Source organism: Mandrillus leucophaeus, unplaced genomic scaffold, assembly GCF_000951045.1.
Source record: "Mandrillus leucophaeus isolate KB7577 unplaced genomic scaffold, Mleu.le_1.0 Scaffold222, whole genome shotgun sequence".
Classification (NCBI taxonomy): Eukaryota; Metazoa; Chordata; class Mammalia; order Primates; family Cercopithecidae; genus Mandrillus; species Mandrillus leucophaeus.
The window spans coordinates 2,491,926-2,509,855 of NW_012102277.1; the positions used below are offsets into that span (position 1 = coordinate 2,491,926).

Genomic DNA, 17,930 nt, shown 5'->3' on the forward strand with positions numbered 1-17,930 from the left:
TGCCCCGGGCTGCGGTCGGGACTCCCTGGGCACTACCCGCCGTGGGCCTCGCCGCCCCGCGTCTGCAGAACTGAGTTGGACTCGGCATTTCAAAGGCCGCTCCAGCGCTGACATGCTCTGACTGTGATTCTACCCAGATCCGGGAGGATGGGGGCGGGGACTTCAGGACTCCTGCTGCCTGGGAAGATTGGACAGCAGTTTCCAACTTGTTTTATTGGTTTATGGTTTAGACTTTAGAGCAGGGAGAGGTGGGTTAATTTTGTTGGCCCTTGAAGCAGCAAGAATCGGAGGGGCGGGTGATGAAGATACCCGGCTCTTTTCCAACTTCTCTCTCCTTCTAGGAACCCTGTTATTCCTTAAGACAGAGAAAGGTGGCAGTTACTTCCCTGGCTCCCGCAGCCTCGGTATCTGCAGAGTGTCACCGAGCTAGCTGCTTCGCAGGCAACTGTGGGAATGGGTTTTTCTAGGATGTGGCAGAAATAAGACCAAGGCCAGGTCTTGGGAAATGGCTCTTGCAGTCGATGTGACTGGAGGGGGAAGAAAAGAAATCAATTTTCTTAGTGGTAGTTTCTTTTGAAATAAGGGGGTGGAGATTTAAATTTAAATCGGATTGCCCTGCTCTTTGTGGCTTATTATAGGAAACTTCTGTGTGATTTCACCACTTCTAGTTAACAATTCTGAAGCTGTGCCTATTGTTAACCAATTAAGAACTTTTTAGTTTGACATCTGTTGCTGCAAGCCTTAAGTGATTGCTTCATGATTAGGAATTGAAAATGAGTTAAGGGGATATTTAATATTCAGGTAAACTAGCTAAGAGCTTAGGTGGTTAACATCCATTCTCTTTTAGAATCAGAATTTCTCCACAGTTGTAGGAAATCAGAGACTGCTTGTTAAACTGAAAGGGAGTGCACGTTTCCTCTCTGGTTTTAGGGTTGAAATAGGCCCAGAGATAGGAAGTGAGGGTGTCAGATACACACAGCACCTAGGAGGCTGGTTAATTTCTTAAACATACTATCTAATTTACTTCCAAGCCCTATACATAAGTCTTCTTTAAGTCTCTAATAAATAAAAAATCTCTCCTGTCTTTTTTTTTTTTTTTTTTTTTGAGACAGAGTCTCTCGCTTGTCACCCATGCTGGAGTGCAGTGGCAAGATCTCGGCTCACTGCAACCTTCACCTCCTGGGTTGAAGCGATTCTCCTGCCTTAGCCTCCTGATTAGCTGGGATTACAGGCGTTTGCTGCCATGCCTGGCTAATTTTTGTATTTTTAGTGGAGATGGGGTTTTGCCATGTTGGACAGGCTGATCTTGAACTCCTGACCTCAAATGATCCACCAGCCTAGGCCTCCCAGAGTTCTAGGATTATAGGCGTGAGCCACTGTGCCCAGCCCCCTGTCCTTTCTTCAGACTCTTCCCTCCTACCCCTGTTTTTAAGTTAATCATTATAATACAGCTGCTACTCTTGCATGGACAGTTGCTATTTTTAAGTGGTTGGGAGAGAGTTAATGGCTTTCTTACTACAAATCTCGATCAATGAATACATGAATGGAAGTTATCTGAGAACAAACAAGGGGCTACACAACAAGGTGATCCCTTGTTAGGTCACCTATTGAGGTGAAATGCTTATGACAATGAATTCATCCACTTAGAAACACTGCCTACCTTCTGTGTAGGTTGTTAGAAGCTGCTTTACTTGAGCAGCTTATAATAATATTTTCCAGTCCTTAAAAAAATAGAATCTTCCAGTCCTTTTAGATCACTGGATGCCTTCCCATCTGAATGATTTTGCTGCTGCAACCAGGACTCCTTTTATTTACCCATTGACTCTACTTGAAAACCTACGTTGAGCTATGCTGATCATTTTACACCCACTGTCTAGAAGAAGGGCAGCCTGAGCCTAGCATTAGTGTTCCCAAAAGGTAATACTTCTGAAGGAGTAAGGTTTCCAGGTGGAATCATTCACAATTTGTTTTAAGGTGGTGTTGTGGAGTCATTATTTCTGAAAGGGATTCTATCTCTTTCTCACAGGCTTGGGCAGGAATTCAATTCCAAGTAACTGCTATGTTACAATAATTTTTAGCTATTGCAGAAAGTGAAGGGAAAAAGACTAGAGCCTTTGCTACCACCTCCTGCCCCGACCCCACTCCCAAAGGCCACTGAGCTCTGAAATTTCTGAAAACCAGTATGTACATGAAAAGGGTTAAGGAGAAAATGATTATTTATCTTGTAAGAGAGTCTAGCAGAGAACCTTTTTAAATAACAGCACCAAAAATTCAACTCAGGCTGTTTAACTCATTTTATATAGACTTTGGCAGTGTTCTGTGATCTATTAAAATATTAATACACCTCCAGTTGACATATTTCTGCTTTTTTTTTTTTTCTTATTGCCGGAGAAAAGTGGAAGTTGAGAATAGTATAAAGGAAAATGCTGAGGTAGGAAAAGACATGTACTAGGGGGGCAGAAGGCCTGGGTGACCTTGGCCAGGTCATTTCCTCACTCTGGATGGCTTCATTTTTACCCGTCTAGATAACGGGATTGGGGTCAATGGGATTGTACTAGTGATTGCTAAATTCTCTTACAACTAGGATTCTGTTATTCTATTGTCCTGATCTGAAATCTCCCAGCCGAAGCTTTAGGAAGCCACCTGTTCTCCCTGTTCTCCTATGAAGTTTGTTAATGTGAACTTGAGCAGTTGATCTGAGTGGTCTCGCCAGTCTGGCTAATGTGCAGGACCAGCTTCCTCTCAGGGATGCAGAGTGGGCTTTGCTGTGCTTTCTTCCTGGAGAAAAGCGTGTTCAGTATTATATACATCAGCTAGGTGGGATTCTTAGGGACAGTGGCATGTGCTGTGTTCGAAAGTCCAAGTTGAATCTGACAAAGCTATCCCAATTTGTAACCACGTAAGTAGTGGCTTTCATTAGCCTAAGCCACTTTTAGATATAGGAGATTTCCTATATTGGTACATCAACATTTTCCGAGTACCTCCTGTCTGCAAGACACCATCACGGTATAAACTTAGAAGTATTCATGACTCACTAATCCAGCCACATGAAAGTGATCATTCATCTGAATAAACAGTTTTCATTATTTTCTCCATGAAAAGGTCTGAATTAATTGATGCGATTTCCTGCCAGCTTACTTTTATCTTTAAGGATTTAAGGAATAAACTCATTCAGAAGTCTCTGCAGAACATTTGTGAAACAGCTGTTTCACTATCAACAACCCCAAGTCATTTGCCAGGCATTCAGTTTCTGTAAGGTTTTTCAATGGCTCCTCCAGCCAGCCATGGAGGATTCTTCATGTCTTAGCTGTTGCTGCCACCTTCACTTACCTCCATCCTGTATTAGAAAATCTGTAGTATCCACCTTCTTGTATGTGGTTCTACCTTGTAAGAATTTCCACATCTTTTTCCACTTTTCTTTGTGGATCAGATGTGAGATAATGCAAGAATTTTAAATTGACACATAGAAACAAAGTTTTTCAGAGAGTTATTATCCTACAATAGTAGCTATTGTAAGTGTAAAAATAGAGTGTCCCAAATACCATTGCCACAGTCCCTTGTGTCCTGCTTTCCTCCTCCCCAGGACAGTGCATTCCAGCCCACTATAAGTTTGTGACTCCTACAGGTCTTCTGAAAATGTTGCATCACTCCCTGCTTCCTTGAGGGACTCTGTCTTGTCGGAAGGAAAGTCTAAGCTGTTCTCATGCCCACCGCCCAGATGCCTCACTTTTTCATTATGCTCCTACATTACATGGGCAGGGCAGCCATCATCACCCAACTGACACTGTACGCTGGGCCTCCTCACTCATTCTTTCTGTCATCCTCCATTGGAAACTCTAAAGTCTTGGCACTCCTACCCATCTGGAATGCTTCCTGTCTGCCTAAAGTCCTCCCTTTTAGTCAGGGCCCTTCACCCTGAGCATCTCTGTTGCAGGAATCTCTTCCTTTGCTGAATCTGTACCGTTTACTGTTTTCACCATTCACTGGAGGCTTGGTGTATGATACGCCACAAAGTGTGATGTTAGCGTTCTCTTGGTGTTCTTCTGCACCTCAGTAGTGAGCTTCTGGGAGGCCTACATCTTGCCTTCCGTCTATCTCTCCAATGCCCTACAATGGACGGAAGCCCCACAATTTGACAGATACCTGTTGCTGTCTCCAAGGAATTGGCCAACTCTGACTTTGATTTTTCTGTCCGTCAGGTAAGGCACCTGTATATCTGTGATTTTCACAAAAATTTCATCCAGAGTGTCCGAAATAAAAGGAAGAGGAAGACAAGTGACGATGGTGGAGATTCTCCCGAGCATGACACTGACATTCCTGAGGTAAAGGTCAAAGAAATCAATTTGCGGAAGCTGGAAAAATGGATTCTAATCTGATCCTCACCTCTGGCCTGGTCTGCTTTTTGTATTAAGAAGTAATTTTAGTCCCCTTTGTTTTGCTGTGGATTATTTGAAAAGTGAATTATAGTAATACGGAATCTGAGAGCTAAAAGCTTGGATACCCACTGGTCAGACTGCCCCATCATTTTATGGACAGGCACAGAGAGCCAAGGTCAGGTATATAGTTTGGAGGCTCTAGTCTGGGGCCCTTTCCAGTAGACCACGCTGTTTTTCTGCAAGACGCCCCTGACAAATGCATAAATACAACCACAGTGTCACTTTTTTAAAAACCTTGTTAAAACCTTTAGAGAGTGTGTAATGGTTTGGGAGAAGTCTCTTCCCTAAAAAATGAAGATGTAGGTCATCAGTTCATACCAGCTCTGATTTTCTCTCACTGATTTCTTGACACCTAGTCCAGGCTGTTCCCAAGGATCCATTTCAAAGTTGACTAAACTGGACCTGGTTTTCTCAACTCTAGCACTGTTGACATTTGGGGTCAGATAGTTTTTGTTGTGGGGACTGTCCTCTGCATTGTAGGATATTTAACAGCATGCCTCAGCAGCATCCCCTCATGGGATTCTACCCATCACCATCCTGAGTCATGACAATCGAAAAGTGTCTCCAGACATTGCCACACCTCCTTTACAAGACAAAATCGTCCTGTGTTGAGAACCACTGCGCTAGACCATGAGACCTAGGCTTCTCAAACTGGAAGGCCGCCTTCCCTTCAGGTGCCTGTGTCTATTAAGTGAGGCTTCAGGAAGGAATATTGGATTTTCTTTTTACTAAATTGTTTTCACTCAAGACTCAGCAAAAGAAGAACCGTTTATAGTGTACATTGAATATTTGACACATGAATATTTCATAAGGCAACCGCCTGTTAGCACTCAGAGTGAAAATGACTGTGTAGGAATAGAAAGAGTAGGCGGGCCTTTGTCTGCAGATGTGGAGGAAACCGTTGAAAATCTGGCCCTTTCCCTCTGCCCCTCCCTGTGTCCCCTTTTCCAATGTTGGTTTACAGAGTCTTGCTGTTGCTTTTAGCATTATTGTTATTTTATAAAGAAATGGATGTATTCGATTTCTAAGTGGTTTTCACCAAAAAAAAAAAAAAAAAAAGGTTTTAAGGAATGTTTTGAAAAGAATGAAGGACTTTGGCCCCTCATATTGATCATTCATTTTGTTTTTAAGTGCTCTCCACCTGCCTGAAGCAAGAACAGCTCTTTTAGAGGCAGGTAAAGGCAGCCCAACTTTATGGGCCTTCGATTTTTCATGACTATGCAGCTTTCCTCTCTTCCTTTGTTAGAAACAAAAAGGGGGGGTCCCTTCCCCTCTGTTATCCAGTCATCTGCAAAGACCCCAACCCTAACCTGCTGGTTTGCACATTCACTACAGTAACTTTTGAACTTTCTCTGGAGGGAGGTTAAGGATTCTAATACCAGAAGGCTGGGCCTAGGAAAGAGCTATTTGAGGATAACAGTTCTTCCCACTGCCCTCCTTTGTGCCCCTTTATCTGGTCGCTGCCTCGTTCTGGCCTATCTTCCTCCAGGATGTCTCTGGTTTTTGCCTTTGCTCTCCATCTTTGGTGTCCCTTCTAGCATCACTGCCTCTCCAAAGCTCAACCTCTTTGTCTCATTCTGCTTGTTGCTATAGCATCTCCCTCTGTGTTCCCCCATCAGTGTTCCCAACAGCCACCAGCAGACCCATCCTGTGCCATCACCCTCTACCCTCTGTGATAGCTCCTTCTGTTTTTCTAGATGTGCTACCATCCATTCTCACCTTTTAAACCCATCACAGTTGCCTGTGACCCCCTTGCCCATCTGTGCCTCTTCCAGCTTTCTGTGCTCTGATCTTTTCTTCTATTCCCTACCCTGTTTCTCAGTGCCTTATCAGACCCTGCTTCTCCTTAGCTTAAGCTTTACCTTCTCCACCAGTTGTGTGAGATCAGCCCACCCCAGCCAGAACTGTTTTTCCACTGTTATTTTTGCCCTCCCAACCAGTTACTAGTCCTCAATGGACCATTTCTAAGACCTCTTTTGAAGCCCTCCCCATCCTCACCCCTACCTTAGTGTAGTGCTAGGCACATAGTGGGCTCTTGGTGAGTCCTGGTTGGTCAAGTGATGGATAACATTTTTCTCTTCTTCTCCCTAGGTTGATCTGTTCCAGCTGCAAGTGAACACCCTACGACGTTATAAACGACACTACAAGTTGCAGACCAGACCAGGCTTCAATAAGGCCCAGTTAGCAGAAGTAGGTAGACAAAATTGCCCTCTAAAGAGAGCCAGCATTGTGCTGCTTCTGATGGTTACCCTGATTCTCCCTTACTGTGTGTGTCTGCTAATTGTAATCTCCTCCAGAGTTCTGGAAGCAACTCCGTATTCCTCTTTGGCACAATTTAGAACCCCACAGCTTTAGACCTGCAAAGGCCTCAGCTCCAGAAAAGAAACCATGGCACAGAAAGAGGAAAGGATTTGCTTAAAATCACACAGCAAGTTGATAGCACAATTTAGCCTGGGATCTCATGACTCCAGAGTCTAAGTCCTGAGTGTTCATTTGTTTGAATCCTTTTTGCAAGATTCTTTTTTTTTTTTTTTTTTTTTTTTTTGAGACAGGGTTTTGCTTTATCACCCAGGCTGGAGTGCAGTGGCACAGTCTGGGCTCACTGCAGCCCCAACCTCCCAGCTTCAAGTGATCCTTCCCACCTCAGCCTCCAGAGTAGCTGGGACCACAGGTACACACCCCTGTGCACAGCTAATTTTATTTTTGCAGAGACACGGCCTCACTATGTTGCTCAAGTGATTCTCTTTGGCTCAAGCAGTCCTTCTATCTCAACCTCCCAAAGTGATGGGATTGCAGGCGTGAGCCACTGTGCCTGGCTTAGCAAGATTCTTATGGATATGATCATTTTGTGTGTCAGATTAATCACTGCAAAACCTTCCGGATGTTCTACAGGAGCTATTTTTTTTTCCTTGATTTCTCCTACTCTGGTGTTGGTAATAAAAGTATTTTAATGAATGGCACCCAAGAAAGTTTTCTCCTGCCCTGAGTTCTTAACACAGTTTGGAGTAGGGGGAAGTGCTCCATTGGCCATTTTTAAAATACATGAACTGCCTGGCTTGATAATTCTGTCTTTGTCACTTCTGTAGATATTTTCTCGTCCTTCTTTTCTCTCTTAATCCCTCTTAATATATTTTTCTGCCTATTATAGAAAAGTTGGAAAATGGAGAAAAGAAAAATATAATTCTATCATCCAGAGATAATCGCTCTTCATGGCTAGTTCTCTGTCTTTTTCTATCTGTTTCAGTCACCTTGATCCATTGAGACTTCCTGAAAGGCTTCCAGCCTGTTTCATTTTTGGTTTTTCCTTTAGAGGTTTCTTGCTCGGCCGTCACTTTTTCTTAAACAACTTCTTCACCAGTGTCCAGATGACACAGAGGAGGTCAGAAGCCTCTCCTACTTTAAAATAACATCACCCATTGCCAGTGTTCTCTCTGGTGGAAGGGAAAGAATGAGGCGGGGCAGGAGGAGACCTGCATTCTCATTACTTACAGAATGAAGTATTAGGAGTATTAGTAAATGATGCATTTTCCTTCAAATCTGATGTGTCTTTCAGGAGGCAGTTATGCACTACTTAGAGGAATTTTGGGGTTCAGATACCTCTGTTCAATTGGTTCAATTGGCTGTTCATTTAACACATTTTTTTTTTTTTTTTTTTTTTTTTTTTTTTTTTTTGAGACAGAGTCTTGCTCTATCTCCCAGGTTGGAGTGCATTGCTATGATCTCAGCTCACCACAGCCTCTGCCTCCCGGGTTCAAGTGAGTCTCCTGCCTGTTTCCCAAGTGGCTGGGATTACAGGTGCCTGCCACCACACCCGGCTAATTTTTGTATTTTTAGTAGAGACGGGGTTTCACCATGTTGGCCAGGCTGGTCTCAGACTCTTGACCTCAGGTGATCTGCCCGCCTCGGCCTCCCAAAGGGATTACAGGCGCGAGCCACCATGCCCAGCCTAACACAATTTTTATTTGTTTTTGAGACAAGGTCTCGCTCTGTCCCCTAGGCTGGAGTGCAATAGCGCAGTCACAGCTCACTGCAGCTTCAACCTCCTGGGCTCAAGTGATCCTCCCACCTCAGCTGGGACCACAGGTGCATGCTATGACACCAGGCTAATTTTTTAGTAGAGATGAGGTCTCCACTGTGTTGCCCAGGCTGGCCTCGAACTCCTGGCCTCAACTGATCCTCCCACCTTAACCTCCTAAAGCATTGGGATTATAGGTGTGAGCCACCACACCTGCCCCACAATTTTTAAAAAACACATTTCTTCCCACTTTCAAGGCCTGAGAGGTTTGGTAGCAGCTGGCCAACCAGAGCAGTCCCCATCTCTCCTCCATGAGTAGGACTGTGAAATTATGCCGTGACAGGTGGTTGGCTGCCACTGAAATAGAACTGCGCCTTGAAGAGTTTTAGGTTAAAAAGCCACTTTTGGATCCTGGAAATTAAACCACCTACATCCCTGGGGAGAAAGGGCAAAGGGCATTCTGAGTTCCGCACACAGCAGGAAGTTCTGCAGCGTTTGTAATTCCCGCCACAGCTTGCAAACAACTCCCTGTTCCCTGTGTACGATGTAGAATTTGCGGTGTGATTTATGCCTGGTTTAAGGAACTTTGGTATTTTCCCTCCACATAGACTGTGAGTCGACACTTCAGGAACATACCTGTGAATGAAAAAGAGACCCTTGCCTACTTCATCTACATGGTGAAGAGTAACAAGAGTAGACTGGACCAGAAATCGGAGGGTGGCAAGCAACTTGAGTGAGGATGAAGCACATCTTAGAGGAATGAAGTGTAATGCTTGATGCACAGGTGATATCTGCTACATTTAAGCCCATAAAGACTGTTAAATATTATTGTAAATAAAAAAGTTTGAATGATGAATATTGTAAATCTTTTTGGTCAGGAGGATTATATTCTCATGATTCAGCATGTGTATAGAAAGACTTTCTTTTAAGATAACTCTGGACTAAAAAAATCAGGATCATTAAAAGAATTTAAAACTATGTATTTCAGCATTCAACAAAGCATTAAGTCAATTCTACTGGAAATGTGGGATAAGAAATATTTTGGTAATCACCTTCTTCTCCACCAGGCTGCCACGTGGGAGCCGTAGCTTGGAATAGCTGCAAGGTGCAATTGACCGTGGAAGTGCATGAGCAAACCCACATCTGGACTTGCATGCTGCCCGCTGGCGACATAGATATCCCGCCCGCTTTGTTGCAAGCTTTGTCATTTATCAGCAGATCAGTTTGACACTGGTCCCCCTCACTCACCCTGTGCCTTGTACACAGGAGGCACTCAATCAGTAGGTATTGGCTAATTGAGCTGTCACTAATAGTGCCAGCCTTGTAACATCTGCTTCACACCTGTCATTACTGAGACCTCTGCCATTTCTGTTGCTCACCACTTAACTGCTAGAATGTGGAGGAAATCCTGATACACCAACAAGGAAGTTTCTGATCAGATAAGGATTTCAGGACAGTTGCATGTGCAAAACTGATTTTGTTGAGGGTTCCAGAAACACTGATATAGAGACCCTCACAGAAGATACAGTCCCTTATGCACCCCACTATACTTCACTCTTTGGGGTGCAGTTAGATATTATGACCTTCAGCCAAGCTTCTTGGCAATAAATGCATTGACACACTGACATATTTAGTAATTTGGGGTAAGTGTTTTTAGAAGTTTTCATCCTAAGTTCACAACCACCATGCAAGCTGCCAGGGGCTATGTGATTCCTGCCCAGAAGTCCAGCTTAGGATTGAAAGGCTGGCTGGCCTTGACTCCCTGGGCTCTGGTCATCAGCAAATCATGAGTTTGGGCAACAAAGGTCAGTTCCATCTGATGCTCATTTTTGTGAACAATTTGCCTCCCTCTTAGGGAGAAAGATTGCTAAAATAATTTTTGAAAATTACCTAATTTTTTTGTTCAAAACGTTGAACTCCTCAATCTAATTATATCAGAGCCAAAGTATCCTGTGAAAACAGAGCTTTATATCCAAAAATATGCTTTTGCAAAATTCTTTAATCTGTGTAGTGGAGGGCAGAGGGTATGGGGTAGGAGGGTGGGAGAAAGAGAAGAAAAAGATTTGGATTCTGATTTATGACCATCTTGACGTGTGGTCAAAGATGTCATTTTCCTACTTAGTTTCAATTCTGAGTTATTTCTTAAGCCTTAAATAAGAAGAATGGACAGCCTGGCCTGGCAGAGTTTCACAAATCGCTTAATCGGAGCACCATCACAGAGAAGTCAGAACTACACCCACTACTGAGGAGGGTGGCGGAGTGTCCAAAGGTCTCAGTTCTGTGGAGCAGAGTACTATGCTTTCTGTGGAATGGGGACAGGGTCACCATGCTCACTAAAATGCAGTGTGTTCCATTGCAGCAAAGCTTTCGCCTGTGTTCAAAGTGCATGTCTAGCAGATTGCAGCCTTTTTAATTACATATGTATAAATGGGTGTACATAGAACATACTCTGGACTGTGAGGGCATCCTATTTTGGTATGCCTCCTGGCTATGGATGGCATGTTCCAGTGCTCTGTGAGTGTTTTCAGTCATTCACATTCACTATGTGTTTAGAGATTCTATCCCTGCTTACAGCTGAAAGATGTTGATACAGGCACCAAGAAGGCTGAGGGGCAGATGGGGCCTGCAGGTTAAGGCATTGTTAACTTACTCCATGGAAATGTCCGTATCTTAATGAGTAAAAAAGTGTACTTTTCTGATATGTAAACCAGAATTGTGGGCGTGTAGGTCACATCACTATTTCTTTAGCAGCAAATCTGTTTTCCCAGTTGAGAGAGACAGTAGCTTCTGCACAAGAATATATGGTGGTAGGATCCATCTGTTCAAGTGTGTCTGAAAGAATCTTTGTTCCAAAGCGAAACCTGGGGAAGCATTTTACCTTCAGCCAGATACTGTGTGTCCACTTGGGTCCCTTGTTGTCTTTCCTCTAAGGAGAGGTACTTGTGGAAAGTGGAGGTTGTGGGCATCTTTTCAACCTGACCTTTCAACAGGTCAGGTGAGAGAAAAGACAAAGCTATTTGAACCTTTGTTTTTCTTATGTCCAGAAATCTGTTCTTTCATCAGACCACTAAACCACTCGCCTTAGCCTCTTCTGCAGTTTCTGGAGGCTCTATCTGTGCGGAAGGGACTCCTGCCTGTGAGAAGTGGCCAGGTCCTCCAGAGCAACGGGGTCTGGCTTCAGGGAGCAGTGGGGTGTGGGGAAAGCAATGTTCATCTTGGCTGCACCACTTTTATACCACCCATCAAGGACTCTTGGCGCTTCTCTCCACCTGTGACATAGCATTGCCTTCTTTCCTCTTGGTGCTTCTGGGCAAAACTGGAATTTGAAATCCAGAAGTGGTGTTGTCTTTTTACTTAAAGAGTATGGTTCCTGCCTCACTTCCAGCCTGGTATGGTTCTTTGATATGCCCTGAAGGTTCTCACATGGAAACATCCGTATCCTGCCATTCATATTGTTTTAAGATTTTTTTAAAAACAATGGACAAACTTCTTGCTTCAAAGAACAAACTCTTAGGCTGGCAACAGCATGTAAAAAAGATCATAGCTGAATCTCATGAAAGATTAAAAACCAAAGTATTCAAGACCAGTGTTGTAAAATGAAGAGGAATTTTACTTATGTGTTACAGCTGCCAAGCCGTTAGATGTTCCTGTCATAGCTAAATAGTCACTGCTAGCCTTTCAGAGAACAGATAGTAACAATTGTTTTCATCTGCAGTGTTGCATCTAATTTTGGTGTTTTGGCTGTTTATTTTATGGGAGGTTTTTTGTTAATATCCTGCAGGGCAACTGCCTGGTGGGAGGGAGAGGATGGAAGAAGGAACTTACTCTGGGTGCCTTGCCTATTGAGGGAGGCTGTGCCTGGTGTAGATCCCAGAGCAGCTGCTTCATGGAAGTCATCCAGAGGCGCTCTCAGTCATTACAATGACAGGATCTCAAAGTTGGGAACGGGCTGTCAAGTCATCCAGTCTAGTCTCCACATAGGTGCTGACATTCTGCCTACAACCATCCCACCAAGGGGTTGAGCAGTCTGGACTTAAACACCTCCGAGGACAGAGAACCCACTACCTCCTGGAGAAGCCTGTTCTTTGCAAACCTCTGGCTTTTCTATGTTCTCTGTAATTTCCATCTTAGTCTGTGCCCCATGGGGGCCACACGGGACAAGTTATTTTTGGCAAAGCACCTAATTGCTGGCACTGTCCCAAAGCATAGTGTTTGCCTTTTGGAAAGAAACAATGCTAGGACACTTTGGTATACCGTCCTTACCCCTGAGTATTAGTCCACTCAGGTCCTTGTTGGAGAATGTTGAGAAAACCCTACTGGCTGGCTTGTTCTTGCCAAAGCTGGGGGAGGGGAGGGGGGGGGACGAGAAGATGTTAGCAGCCTGCTAAAAGACAGATGATGCAGTTCTGTGCTTGCCCCACAAAAAACGGATGCTCACAACATCAGGAAAACGTTCAGCTGGAAGATTTATAATTTCGTTGCTTTGCATGAAGTTGAAAGTTTTCATGGTTGCCCAGGGCTTGTATCTTAGATTCCTGTAAGGACTTCACACTGTTTTTACTGAGAAAACAAAGCTTCAGGACTTAAGGGTCTCAGCGCCAGAGAAGTGCTGTATTTTCAGGGTGGAAAGTCTGTTAAGCTTGCTGTTGTCCAATCATCCGTTTTTAGAGATGGGGAAACTAAAACATAAAGATGTGCCTGAAGTCTTATGGAGTCTTCAGAACCAGCCTCTGGCCCTCTTGACCTGTCTAACATTCTTTCTGACTTATAGGATAACTCTAATTCAGTCTAAGTCAGCTGCCCTCAGATTCTTGAGAACTTAAAATTGAGCAGAAATTCCCAAGGCCAACCTGGCTCTCAGGGACCAACCTGCAGAACTCAAGATTGAGTGAAATGTTTAGGCCAGTTGAGTTTTGCAAAATGAGTGGTAGGGGAAAACAGATCTAGCCCGTAATTTAAAACCAGGGTTCAGAAGCCCTAGTGGGAGATGTAGTATTGTCCTAGCATTTAAATTCTCATGAAATGGGCTTGGTCTGTGATCTCTTGATCAGACATCTGCCTTCCAGGTGATCCTTTGAGGTTGTATAATTCAGCTGGTCCTGGCTCGTGGTCCCTGTTACTGAGCTGGGCAGTTGAACTGAAGGGCAGACAAGCGCAAGATCATGCCTTGGGAAGCATGGTGCTTTAGGGGTGCCTTTTCATTCCTTTCATTGTATTATAGACTGTTTCCAAGTTTATGGTTAGAAATGGTAAAGTGGGTCTGATGTTTTGAGGTAGAATCCAGCCTGGGGCAAGATATGAACTGTTCTTGAGGTAGAAATGTCTACAGTCAGTTGTTTCATCTAGCTTGCATCTTAAAACACAAGCCCTTCGGTTGCTTTCATGTATTGAACACATTTGCCAATGACAGAGGGTTATACAGGATCTCTTTTACATTTCTATTGTCTGCTATGCTCATCAGAGTATATTTTGGGGTATGAGGTTTTGGGGTTTTTTTTTTCCCATTTTGTAACTGCCTTATTGAAAAGTAAGTGCCCTTCCATTCCAGGCCTCCTCATATTGTACTTGTTTCCTGCCAAATCTGGGGGATCATTTGTATTTTAACTTTGTAATCTATGGCTCTGTACTGTTGAAAGGCTCTCAATTCTGTGGGGTCTCCTTAGTATGTATGTGACTTTTCATGTTGCAATATCACACAGATGGGATGGCCCGACTTTTGCTCTTAATAAATAATCTGAATGAGTAAGAGACCCTCTGTCTTCCCTTTGAATTTTTATATAGAATTCAGATGCTTTCACTTCCACATTTGGCCCCTGGCAGTGTATACAGTGATTAATGATAGTGGTCTTTCCTCCTAGCTCCAAATACTAGCACCTACATTCCCGGTGCACACTGAGTTTAGATCCCAGAATGTTAGGCCCAAGTTTCCAGTACTGCTGTTCCATTCACTCACCTGGAAAGAGACTGACTGGGTCCAACGGCCTGAGTCTGGAGCTCAACTTCCATGTAATATACTGGATGCCCTGGGCAGAGTTCTCTCTTTGGGTCTTCAGTTCTCCATCTAAATAAACTGGATGGAGGATTGATTGCACATTGAAATACCTGCAGAGGGTGAGCTGCAAACTGGAAAACTCAGGTCCTTTCTAAGGGCAGCCACTACTCAGCTCCCCATTACTGTAGCCTTACGGGCACACCAGCCCCGTGTGACCATGTCTTGCAATTTGACTGGAGAAGCTGGAAATCCAGATCTTCATGTAAACATCCCAATGTTTAAATGTCTCAAAGACATTTTTAACAGTGTGTGACCTGGAGTTTCTTCAACTAAAATAGAGTCTTGCTATTTAAAGTTGATCCATCATCTGGGCATTTGTTGGAAATGCAGAATCTCCCAGCCCCTCCTGCTGGCTGTCTACTGAATCAGAATCTGTGTAGTAGCAAATTCCCTAGGGATACTACAGCTTGAGAAGCCAGGGCAATATGACTGCAGGTTACTGGTGGAGGTCCCTGAGGCCTACCAGATGACGCCTCTTGCCTGTCCTCACAGTGCTGGAGAAGAGAAAGGCAAGCCTCAAGTTCAGGTCTCCCACTTCAAACCTGTCTCTAGTGCCACTTTACCACAGGTTTGTCCTCAGCAGAATGAAAAGGGAGACGTGCAATAAATATTTGTCTTTATCATATTAGTTATATAGAAGTAATACATCTTAACTCTAAAATTTTAAGCCTTACAGAAATGTTAAAAGTGCAGATCCTCCCCACACCCTCCTCCTCTCCCATTCCACTCCCCTGTAAGGAGCGTGGAGGGTGGCTTTTCATGAGATATTGGAGAGGACAGGGAGTCCTGGCTCTCACCAAGGAGCTCACAGAATTAGTGATGGATTGTTGCTGAAGGACACCATCATTTACAGGGTCCCTGAGCTGCTTTAGAAAGCAAAGGAAGTTCCAGTTTTCATACCGTGTTTCTTAGCATAAGCAGTTACTTCCCTTCCTCTGCCTTCCTCCCATTCTTTTATACTGTGTCTGACCATGGGGGCCTGCCTGCTGTCCCCAACTTCCTCACACACTGAATGGCAAAGGGGTGCTTTGTCCCCACACTTTGAAAACTGGCTGACCCCCTGCTGAAGTAAACATCCCTTGAGGATCCACAGATAACAATTTAATGGAAAGATGGAGATGAACCCACATGTTAATAATGCTGTTAGAACAGAAGTTTCACTAGGAACCTGACACCCTTTTATTTTCTTTTCAAAATAGAGCCTTAGGACATTGAGTATCAGATCATCGGAGGTCCAGTGTTGTAATCCCAGCACTTTAGGAGGCTGAGGCAGGCAGATCACGAGGTCAAGAGATCGAGACCATCCTGGCCAACATGGTGAAACACCGTCTCTACTAAAAATACAAAAATTAGCTGGGCATGGTAGCACGCACCAGTAGTCCCAGCTACTCAGGAGGCTAAGGCAGGAGAATCGCTTGAACCCAGCAGATGTTGCAGTGAGCTGAGATCTCACCACTGCACTCCAGCCTGGTGACAGAGCGAGACTCCATCTCAAAAAAAAGAAAAAGAAAAAGAAAATGTAGCACTTGCCACCCCCCACCCATCAGAATCCCCTAAGTACTCTGTTGCAATGCCAATTCCTGAGCCCCCATTCCAGATCCTCAAAAGGAAAAGCTCAGGGTCTAAGTCCCAGTAATAATGATTTTTAAAATTTCTCCAGGTAAGACTTAAGCTCCATAAAGTTGAGAAGCACCAATCTGGTCCAGAGGTTTCCCAATCCCAGCGCAGAGATGAACAGCTTCAGTATCATCTGTTCAAATACTAGTTAAAAGGTCCCCTTGAGCTCTCTTTCATGAGAATCTTCTCAAGTGAAGCCCAGAAAACTATGTTTTTATGAAATCCTCTTGGAGGCTGGGTGCGGTGGCTCACGCCTGTAATCGCAGCAATTTGGGAGGCTGAGGTGGGTGGATCACTTGAGGTCAGGAGTTCAAGACCAGCCTGGCCAACATGGTGAAACCTTGCCTCTACTGTAGAAAAAAATTTAGCTGGGCATGGTGGCACGTGCCTGTAATTCTAGCTACTAGGAAGGCTGAGACAGGAGAATCGCTTGAACCCAGGAGGTGGAGGTTGCAGTAAGCCAAGATTGCGCCACTGCACTCCAGCCTGGGCGACACAGCAAGACTCTATCTAAAAAAAAAAAAAAAAAAAATTCTCTCAGAAATTTATTTGCACATCCAGGCTTAGGAACCACTGAGTCCAACCCCCTAAGGCCCTGATCAAGAAAGTATTATAAATATGTTATGTTCAGCATCAAACAGCTCACAAGTGTCAGAGTCTGAGCAAACAGAGTGACATGCACAGCCACAAAGACACTGTTAAGACAAGTCATTCAAATGGATGATCTTCAGTCTGCATAAAACCAGAATGATAATAACCCACCATTCCAGCCCAAGACCTGACACAGAGGAGGACACTATATTTATTTAGTACTGGAACTGAGTCTTCTGTTTCCTCAACAGTTTTTTTGTCTGCAAAGATCTTCCACATTCAGGAATAATAATAGCTATCAAGTACAGAGTCCATGCCAGACAATGGCTAATAGTTTTATGTGCATTAATTCACTTAATCTCACTACAATCATACCAGGTAGGAACTATTATTAACTCCAATTTATAGAGGTGTAAATACAGTCTCAGGACAGCTGAGGCACTTGCCCCAGTAACAGTGAGAGCCAAAGAGCTAAAGGCACTCCCAGGATGGATCCCCAAGGCTTGCCTGGCTCCAGGGATGCTGCTGTCAACCCCACCGTCAAAGAACTCAGAATGCCAAGCTCTGAAGCAGCGCAGCTACAACATTTACCCTTGTCCCAATCAACTGGATTTACTAAACTTTAATGAGGGATTTTGAGAAGTCACTAGGACGCTAGTTAAGAAATTTAATAGGGTTTAATGGAGGTTAACAAGGTACATCCAACCTTCTAGCCAGGTTTTAACTTACCAGAGCTGAACAGAGATTAACAAGCCCAGGAGGTGTAAAGGCACCTGCATGATTTAATGGGGTTAATGAAACTGTCAGAGGTTGGCTGAGAGGGACAGAACTGGAGCATGCTGCTGTTAATAGTCGATCTGGTTGAGGTCAACAGACATGCCCTGTTCTGCCCTGGGCACCACAAGGGTAGCAAGCAAAAAAAGGCCACAACTAATATGGCAACCATGGTTAGTCCTCATTGGTGATTTTGGAGTAAATTTGACTTTCTTCTTTGTGCTTTCTTGGTATCATCTAAACTGGTTATAATGAGCACAAATCATACTTGCTAACTCCATGTATAGCCACACTCTATATGATTCAGAGTAAGGGGAAAATACCAAGAAAAAGGCATTCTGAAAAGCAGGGGAGCTTCCCGGAAGACGAGGCACCTAAGCAGGCCCTTGAAGGAAACAGGTTTGATGAGATGAGAGTGAAGGGAAGTCCAGGCTGACGTGACTGT

General features: G+C 44.1%; 1 protein-coding gene across 1 annotated transcript in view; it reads left to right on the forward strand.

Annotated features, from left to right (window-relative positions):
- SAP30L (SAP30-like) overlaps window positions 1-14,202 on the forward strand; it is a 15,176-nt gene extending 974 nt beyond the window's left edge. The window contains exons 2-4 of the mRNA XM_011981271.1: window positions 4,200-4,322; window positions 6,528-6,626; window positions 9,060-14,202. Of these exons, the coding sequence (XP_011836661.1) occupies window positions 4,200-4,322; window positions 6,528-6,626; window positions 9,060-9,188 (351 nt within the window). The 3' untranslated portion in view covers window positions 9,189-14,202. The remainder of the gene's footprint in view (window positions 1-4,199; window positions 4,323-6,527; window positions 6,627-9,059) is intronic.
- Window positions 14,203-17,930: the final 3,728 nt, after the last annotated feature.